This window comes from Symphalangus syndactylus, chromosome 9, assembly GCF_028878055.3.
Source record: "Symphalangus syndactylus isolate Jambi chromosome 9, NHGRI_mSymSyn1-v2.1_pri, whole genome shotgun sequence".
NCBI classification, from domain to species: domain Eukaryota; kingdom Metazoa; phylum Chordata; class Mammalia; order Primates; family Hylobatidae; genus Symphalangus; species Symphalangus syndactylus.
In genome coordinates this window covers 111,041,109-111,050,319 of record NC_072431.2, presented here as the reverse complement: position 1 = coordinate 111,050,319, position 9,211 = coordinate 111,041,109, and the positions used below count along the sequence as shown (strand labels likewise).

At 55.5% G+C, this 9,211-nt stretch overlaps 1 protein-coding gene across 2 annotated transcripts; it reads right to left on the bottom strand.

Moving 5' to 3' along the window:
* Positions 1-2,533: 2,533 nt before the first annotated feature.
* On the bottom strand, positions 2,534-8,997 carry AQP3 (aquaporin 3 (Gill blood group)). 2 transcript variants are annotated; one of them, XM_055293980.2, is made up of 6 exons: positions 8,777-8,997; positions 5,107-5,233; positions 4,662-4,799; positions 4,203-4,321; positions 3,653-3,870; positions 2,534-3,563 (listed from the first exon to the last, which is right to left on the bottom strand). In XM_055293980.2, exons 1-6 carry the CDS (start codon positions 8,882-8,884, stop codon positions 3,395-3,397), a joined length of 879 nt encoding a protein of 292 aa, XP_055149955.1. In that variant the 5' UTR covers positions 8,885-8,997; the 3' UTR covers positions 2,534-3,394. The 2 variants fall into 2 exon arrangements, with proteins under 2 accessions (XP_055149955.1, XP_055149956.1); XM_055293981.2 differs by lacking the exon at positions 3,653-3,870 and having other exon boundaries at positions 8,777-8,955.
* Between the last annotated feature and the right edge of the window lie 214 nt (positions 8,998-9,211).

Here is a 9,211-nt window from a genome sequence, read left to right as displayed (position 1 = left end):
TGCAAGCTCCGCCTCCCAGGTTTACGCCATTTTCCTGCGTCAGCCTCCCGAGTAGCTGGGACTACAGGCACCTGCCGCCACACCCAACTAATTTTTTGTATTTTTTAGTAGAGACGGGTTTTCACCATGTTAGCCAGAATGGTCTCGATCTCCTGACCTCGTGATCCACCCGCCTCGGCCTCCCAAAGTGCTGGGATTACAGATGTGAGCCACCGTGCCTGGCCGGGAGAAGATACCTTCCTAAAGGAGATGAAGAGTTGTCTTGCTAGAACTTTCTGACAGCCAGAACTGCTGGTGGAAGGTACACCTGGAGGTGGGGTGAGGAGGTGGGGAGCTTCCCTCCTACCCCTGGAGGGGTCACACAGCTGCTGCCTGGCTCATGTCCCTATCAGCCCCTGCCCTGACCCACTGCTCCTGGTCCTGGCCGGGCCTTACCCTCTCTGACATGGCCTGACCCTCCAGGCAACACGTTCCCTTGGTTGCGACCACGTGCTTCTTTGCCCTGCCTCCTGTGTGTGAGCCCCTCTTGTCTCCCCTCCATCTCTCCCAAGAGCCTTCTGAAGTCAGGACACAGCACGCTATCGCCCTCACACTTCCTCCCTCCCCTTTCTCGGGAAATTCAGAATCCGTGGAAGGAATCTGAGGAGGAAGAGGATATTGAATTCAATGACCTTTAAAAAAAACAGCCTTTAGCATCCTCCCTCCACTGCCTCCCCACCCCCATCTCTGGTTCTGCAGGAAAAATCATGAGGTGACATTTATTGAGGATTTACCATCTGCTGGTCACTGTGTTAAGTCCTTTCCATGAATCATCTTCCATTATTTCCTCCTCTCAATATCTCCCAATTCACAGATAAGGGAGGTTCAGGAAAAGAACATGACTACCCCAAGGTCACCCAGCTAGAGAGAGACTCCTTGCTGGGCCAGGAACCCAGGTTTGCCTACCCATTAATTACTGCACCAAAAGTGCTGCCACCACCCCCTAGGCTGACTGGTCAGGGTCAGCAGCAGGATTTGAGAGAAATGGATGACAGAAGGACATGGGGCATGCTGGGAAGTACAGCAAGGTGAGGGCAGCCCAGGTGGGACTGGTGTGGCTGGAATGACCCTCTGCAGCCGTATTCCCCTCCCAAGGTTTGTCCTTTCTCCCCCCAGGGCCTGGGAAGGGGACACTCCCTCTGGCTCAGGTCCCTCCAACATTCCAGACACGCCTCTTGGGAGCTGGGGACAAAGAAGGGATAGAAACCTAAAATGGTATTGCCTTCTACTGCCTTCATCTCCCCAGGCAGATTCTTGGCTGTGTGACCCTGTGTTTGCCACCCGCCCTCTCTGGGCCATGGTCTCATCTGTGAAGGCTGGAGAGCAAAAGCTGGCTTAGCTTCTAAAAACCACAATTCGCCTGCCACACCCAGAGATCCTCTGCCTCCCATGGGGTTCGATCAGAGGAGGGATTGGGTAGGGGATGCCTTCCCTTGTATTGCATGAAGTTTCCCTTGATGAAACTTGAGGAGGGTATGGTAAGGAAGAAGCAAATGAGAAAAGCTTCCTGTTCTTAGGTGTGCTGAGCCCGTTGCTTTTCTGGGCAAGTCAGAGTGCCAGAGTCAATCTTCCAACCCCCTGCCTTACTGGGCACAGAGGTGCCTCTGTAGAAGTGAAGAAAAGACTGAAGAAATGAAGCAGAAGGGGAGATGAGCGTGAACGCAACTGCGGGTCTCGGCACTTAAGACAGCTGATTAGAAGATGCTGGAAGAGTGAGGCAGAGCAGGGATGGCTTCCCGGAGGAAGAGGCGTTAAAGCAGATCATGAGGACTTTAATGAGCAAAGATGTGAGTTGAGACTTTGGAGCAAAGTCTGAAGACACAAAAACATAGAAACACATAAAGTAGGCTGCGGGGGATGGAGCCGTGTGAGAGGAGGGGTAGGGTCAGGAGCCGGGTCCTGGAGGTCCTGAACGCCAGATGGAGGGTTGTGGATGGTCTCCAGATGGGCACTTGCAGCAGGGATTTTGAAGAGATCCCTCTGGTTGCTTTGTGGACTGACTGGGGCAGGCCTGGAGGCAAGGAGGCTGCCAAGGGGGCTGTGGCCAAGGTCTGGGTGGAGGTTATGGAGCCTGAATCGCTGCAGGTTGTGGAGGACAATACAGGTTCCCAGTCTGATGGGTCTCCTCCAGGAACAGGGAACTCACCACCTCCTGGGCAGCAGTTCTCCCCGCTGGGCAGCTCTGCAGCAAGATCTTCCCTGCATGGGGCTCAAGCCTTTCTGGGGTGATGTGTGGGTACAGGGATTGGGAAGAAGGTTCCATTCATTATGCTGGGGGTGCCCATGAGGATGGAAACTTGGGGAAAAGTTTGGGACCACTGAGTTCAAACTGAGAGGCTTGGTGAAGAGGCTCTCTAACCTCTCTGTATGACCCCCAGGGTAACCTGACCAGATCAGACACTCAGCCGGGCACCCTGGGTCAGTGTGGGCATGCTGAAGCTCCTTAACTGGCCCCAGAAAAGCAGCAGAGCAAGCAGAAAGATATTTGCACAACTGGAGGTTTTAGGCATATATTTATTTTTTTTAATATAAAAGATAAAAGAGTACATTGTTGAGTAGAGGATTAAAGGAGTGACGACCCTTTCTAAAGTGGGGTCTCCCATCCCCAATCCCTAAGACTGTAACATCTGCTACATACATTCAAAACAAAACAAAACAAAAGCAAACATGAAACTTATGACCTGGACTTCACCCCATCCTTCATGCCTGCATTATGACAGAAACGTGTCCCACTGCTCCTACTTATGTATATACATCCAGAGCTCCAAACCTGAGCTGTGGCCCTCTCTTCCCAGCCCTACCCACATCCACCCTGCCTCCCAAAAGCCCGTAGAAGCCCCCACTTAGAAAAAAAGGCAGACATACACATACACAGAAACACATATCTATCTGCAGCTCCTCCATGTGGAGCCCCTGAAACATACACACCCTGGAACTTTCCTCTCCCCATGCACAGATGGACAGGCTGCCTTCCCCTGTCTCTGGGCTCCCCCAACAGCCAGAATCCCTTCCGACTGCTCCCTTGCCCTGAGTATATGAAGCCACACACACACACACACGTGCACACACATGCACACACACACATACCTGCTGCCCATTCTCTTGCCTTGGGAGACAAAAGGATGTATTGGCCCAAATTCCGGTTCTACCCCAGCTTAGAGGCAGTGGCCTAAGGTGCTATATGGGCAAGGTCCAGTGGAAATCCTGAAGGGGCTGTCTCGTGGGGTGAGGGTAGATAGGGAGCTTCTTAGCCTGAAAGGGTGGATCGTGAAGGGGGCTTCTTGGGAGTGGCCCTTGGACAGTCAGTGGATGCTCAAGGCCAGGGCCGCAGAGTGGGGAGATGGCCCCTGCCCACTCAGATCTGCTCCTTGTGCTTCACATGGGCCAGCTTCACATTCTCTTGCTCCGTGGAGGGTGGGGGCTGCTCCAGGTGGCAGCCGATCATCAGCTGGTACACGAAGACACCCGCAATGGAGCCCAGGAGTGGGGACACGATGGGCACCCACCACCAATGCCGGCCGGTCCTGGGGGGACAGACACTCATAGTCAGGGACGTGGCGGGCAGGGCAGAGGAGAGGCAGGCTGGGGTGAGCTGGGTGGGGGCTGTACTCACGTGAAGACTTTAGAGCCCCAGCCCGCAAGGGCTGTAAAAAGCCGGGGGCCAAAGTCCCGGGCAGGGTTGACGGCATAGCCGGAGTTGAAGCCCATGGAGGTGCCAATGACCAGGACCACCAGGCCCACAGTGAAGGCCTCCAGGCCTCGGGGGACGGGGTTGTTGTAGGGGTCAACAATGGCCAGCACACACACGATGAGGGAGGCTGTGCCTATGAACTGGGGAGTGGGGAGAACAGGGTGAGCGGCAGCTCCCTCCCTTTCTCTGACCCCTCCTTCCGTCCCCTGTCTTCCCTCTAGCTCTTAAACTCTTGTCAGCGCCCACCCATGCTCTTCTCCTGAAAGCAATGGTGCTAGGATGTCTGCGTGACAAGAACCCGCTGGAGAGCCGCATGTTTTGTAAGTACCTGCCACCATATTCTGATGCGGTTACCCCACAGATTTGAGAAACCCTGCTACAGTCGAGGAGTCCTGTCCCCCAACCAGCCCATGAGCTACCAAGGCAACTTGGTTCCCTCTCTGCGTTCCCCTCACACGTCCCCAGCCCGTACCTGGTCAAAGAAGCCATTGATCGTATCCAAGTGTCCAGAGGGGTAGGTAGCAAAGATGCCAGCTGTGCCATTGGGGCCCGAAACAAAAAGCTGGTTGTCAGCAAAGCCCCAGATTGCATCTGGTGACAGATTAGACCCAGAGTGAGTTGGGGGAGAGGCCTGAGCCCAGCCTTCCCTCTCAGGTGTGCCCTCCCCACCCTCCCACGAGTTATGGGTAAGTAGCAATACTGCTATATTGCAGCAGGCAGAGGGGGTGACGTGGGGTGGGGTGGAGGGCCTGAGACTCTTGTTATCGCCCAACTTGTTTCTTTCCCCTCATGCCCCCCACCTTGGCCCTGTGCATGAATGAGTGAGTCATGAGCCCGGGGCCTAGCCGTCTGTCATCAAAAGGACTGGTGCCAGCAGGTCCTGAACAGAGGGAGGGGGGTAGTGGAGGAGGACAGGGTGGGGAATGCTTACCATAATACAGCCCAAAAACGATTCCAGCACCCAAGAAGGCTCCCAGCGTCTGTGCCAGGGTGTAGATGGGCAGCTTGATCCAGGGCTCACGAGCCAGGAAGCACATGGCAAAGGTCACGGCAGGGTTCAGGTGGGCCCCTGGGCAGAGGGGACGTGGGACCTATTAGCTGCAGCCTGCCACAGTCAGGAGGCTAGGGTACCCTGAGAAGGGGTGCAGAGAGGGGTTTCTTGCACAGGATGGCGGTTGGTCTATGTAACAGGTCAGCTGATAATCTCTGATTCCAAGGTGAGAGTCGAAGGTTCTAAGTGTCAAGTTTCTTCTCCACCCTCCTTTCCCAAGGGGCCAAAGCAGAGGTCACAGCTGTGACCTGCCCTTAGGAATGCCAGGACACCTAGTGGGAATGTTATTGAGGGCCAAGGGCTGGGGGCAGGGTTAAGGCCTTACCAGAGACCTGGCCAGCGATGAGGATGCCCAGAGTGACAGCAAAGCCAAAGGCCAGGTTGATGGTGAGGAAACCACCGTGGGTGCCCCGGCTGAGCACAACCTGGGCCACGGAGCCACAGCCAAACATCTGTCAGGAAGAAGAACAGGCAGGGAGGGTGAGGACCAGCAACTCTCACTCCAGAAGGAAGGGGTGAAGCCAGCAACCTGCCCACCCGCCACCACTGGGAGGACTAGAGGCCCTTCCTGGAACCCAACCCAAACCCCTTCTGCTGCAATTGCACTCTCCAGAAAAAGGACACATGCCTTCCCACCCACACTGTCCCAACTCTAATATGAGAGGGCCCTATGGAAAGGGCTGGAAGCAGGGTCTGCGACTGGGATCCTAGAAGATGACTGAACCATCTTCACTGATTTTCCTTGAATTCCAGCAGGCGTAGGTGTAGGGGAACAGCTTTCACCTTAGCACAAGTTTCTCCGCAGCCCTTCAGGCCTGGACCATAAAGGTGGGAAGCCTCTCACTCATCCCCCAGCTGCCCCAAAGAAAAGCCCATGTAGGCCGGGTGTAGTGGCTCACACTGTAATCCCAGCACTTTGGTAGGCCGAGGTGGGTGGATCACCTGAGGTCAGGAGTTTGAGACCAGCCTGGCCAACATAGCGAAACCCCATTTCTACTAAAAATACAAAAAGTAGCCAGGCGTGGTGGCCGGCGCCTGTAATCCCAGCTACTCGGGAGGCTGAGGCAGGAGAATCACTTGAACACGGGAGGCAGATGTTGCAGTGGGCCAACATTGCGCCACTGCACTCCAGCCTGGGTAACAGAGCAGGACCCCATCTCAAAAAAAAAAAAAAAAAAAGTTAAATTAAAAAAAAGAGTTAAAAAGAAAAGCTCATGTGGTGGTGGTAGTGGTGGCAATGGGCGGCACAAATAAATAGGGAGGAGACCAGAAGTGAGGTTGAATCCACTTCTCCTGAGTCCAGGATATCAGAGCCCCAGCCCTCACCATGTCCCCCTCAGCAACCTCCCCTTCCTTTACCTGTCCCTGTCCCAGCGTCTCCTCTCTCCACCCATGACCTCTCTGCTCTCAGGGGTCCAGATTCCCCACTCAGATTTGGAGGTCCTACAGACAGGGATCTGTGTGGCTCCTCTCACTATCCCCAGCCCGGGACCCAGGGCAGTAGAAATGGGGAGATCGGTTCTAAACTTTCTGCCAAAAATGGGGGAACTAAGAGACTAAGAGCCTGGTGTTCTACAAATATAGAACATACTAGAGCCAGCTGTGGTGGCTCACACCTGTAATCCCAGCACTTTGGAGGCTGAGATGGGAGGATCTTGAATCCAGGAGTTTGAGACCAGCCTGGGCAACATAGTGAGACCTTGTCCCTATTTAAAAAAGAAAAAGAATGTACTATGTCTGTTCCCCTTGTTCAAGCCTGAAAATACTTCTGCAGCAGCTGTAAAGAATTGTTGCCCTGAGCCCCCTGAGTGTCCCTCAAAGCTGCTCCAATGCCTTCCCCTGGTCTCCGCTCCCATCTGCCCATAACGAAAGGTTTTATGCCCACAGAGCAGGCAGTTTCCAGGACCTGTGCTACAGGCCCTGTTTATTCTGATGGGTCAGTGCCTGTTGCACTGGATGGTTAAGCATTTTGATTATCATCCCAGAAAGACCAAGAGATAACAGAGAAGCCAGCAGCAATGACATGGGGCAAAGGTGTGCAGGCAGGTGAGAGCAAAGATCAGAGACTGCAGGTGTATGTGTGAGGAGGGGTGGTGGGAGACAGGTACGTGAGGGTCTGAGGCACCCTGCCCTACTTAGGAGGCCCTGGCCGCAGCTCCTTGCCTGCCAAAGGCTGGGACCTGGCTCCACCCCAGGAGGCCTTGGAGGGAGGAGCTGTCAGAGCCAGTTCCACCACCTTGGGGCTAATCTTCCTCTTCCTCCCCCACCCCCTTCCCTGAGTTCTTGGCCAGCACCACCCCCTGCCCTCACACCAGGTATCTCAGAGAAAGGGGCTTTCCTCACCCCAAAGCCAACCCTGATTCTGCCACTGCAGGCCTAGGCTCCCAACACACAGGTATGCAGGCAGGCACTCACCCACTACAAAGGGACCCCCAGGCCTGCCCCTCCACTTCATGCAGTCCTTGAAGTTCTGCTTCTCACTGATATCCAATACCTCACATCCATCTGAGCCTGCAACCCTTCCCCCACAAATTTAACACTCTTCTTTTGTGGTCTGGGATAAGCCTGATGATCCTGGGGCTCAGTGGGAGGACTAACGGCTCCTTTGTGAGAGAGTGAACTGAGACTTGGGAGGGAATGAGGAGGCCCCTCTAGGAAAATAGAAGACATCATCCTCCCCTGGCCTGGCTGCTCTAAAACAGATAGCTGGACTCAGGACTCCGATAGGAGTGGGGGCTCCAAGGCAGGACAGTGATAAAGGCCACCTCCCATTGCCTTCTTGGCACAGGAGAGAGGGGCTAGGGCTGGCTGATAGGACGACTAATCTTACGGGAGGCTGTGGATAAAATGCCCCCTGTGGCTTCCCCACTTCCTATTCTTGGAAGCCAGAAGTGGATTTCAGCCCTCCTCTGCCCACAGATCCTGATCCTCAACCATTTGGGGATCCCTACTTGCCCTTAGTTAAGCTTCCTAGGCCACAGTGGGCCAGCTGGTCTGTACTACCTAGGGCTGGGGCAGGAACGGAGTAACCCACCCACTGCAATGTAGCAACTGAACCCAGAGGAAAACAGGTGTAACCACATGAGCGGCTGAAAATCAGAGAGTAACTGGGACAGGAAATAGAACCACAACTGGTGGGTCTGCCAGACCTAAGAAGCGCAAACAGAGTCACCCAGAACAAAACCAGGGTGAAACTGGCGTAACCAAGGAGTAACTAGGACTGAGGAGTAACTCAGGCAGGGAAATACTCAGAGAACCCACAGAGTAACCAAGAGACCCGAGAATAACCAGAATGCTTGTCGTCTTCTGCACAGACGCTGACAGCATCTGTCTGGATAACAGGGCCTGGGAGTCGCTCAGCACCAGGGGAGCAACTTTAGACACGCGTCCTCTGTGCCTGGGCCTAGCTTCCTCCCACCCTTCTACCGTCAGAATCTGCCTCCCTTCCCACTTCGCTGTTTGCAGCCCATGTGGCCTGCGCCCTCTGCCCCCGCTCGTGCAAACTGTCCTCACTCACTGCAACTTTTGGACTTTTTGAGGCTTAATTATTCATTAGAGGCCAGACACCCAGGACCCAAATAACCTAATAATGGCTCATTTGCCTCCGCCCCCTCCCCTACATCTGGGGGCTGGGATTCTGGGAAACTGGAGGGCTGTGGGAAGCAGGGGAAGTGGCTGGCGGTCCCAGACTGCAAGCGTGACCGCTGCCCCCAGCCTGTGGGCTGAGTCACTTGTGGGAGGGTAAACGATCGGCACTGTCACTGGGGAGTAACAGCTGTCATTCTGGCAAGAGTCGGAGCTGTCAGAGAGGGGGTTAGAACCGTGGGGAAGAGGACTTTGGAAGTCAGCTTGATCCTCCGCGGTTAAGCATGGGGGGTCAGAGCTGGGGAGGTGGGTCCAGGCTACCTTGGAAAACACAGCCCCTTCGGGGAAGTGAGAGTTTGAGGAGTGCAAGGGCTGGAGAGAGAAGGGCTTCCCCGGCTCCCTCCACTCACCACGAGGATGAGGGTCCCCAGGCACTCGGCCAGCGCCTGTCGGAGCAGCCGGTAGCGGATGTGGAGCATCTCCCCGCAGCGGGACACCAGCTCCTTCTGTCGACCCATGGCGGGGCAGGCGGCGGCGCTGTCGGGCGGGCAGGGGTGGCGGGAGGCGGCGGGCGCAGCGAGCAGCGGCCTCCAGCGCTGGTTGCTCCCTTTATAGGAGCGCGGGAGACACGGGCCCCGCCCGCCCTGCAGCCCCGCCCTGCAGTCCCGGAGCCGCCCCACCTCGGCTGGAGGGAGCTGCGGGCATGGAGTGTGAGGAACTTTGAGGGACGGGTGGCCTTTGGAGGGCGCTTAGGGGAGGGGAAGTCATGGGTGCTGAGAGGCTTAGGCAGATCTGAGAGCCAATGGTGGGATTACAGGCAGAGTTCAGGGCCATGGCTGGAGAGG

Coding starts and splice junctions, on each gene's coding strand:
- AQP3 (XM_055293980.2), bottom strand. CDS start 8,884: ATGGGTCGACAGAAGGAGCTGGTGTCCCGCTGCGGGGAGATGCTCCAC. Junction 4,322..4,661: donor CGTTTTTGGGCTGTATTATG/GTAAGCATTCCC, acceptor ATCTGTCACCAG/ATGCAATCTGGGGCTTTGCT. Junction 3,871..4,202: donor TCAATGGCTTCTTTGACCAG/GTACGGGCTGGG, acceptor CCCACTCCCCAG/TTCATAGGCACAGCCTCCCT.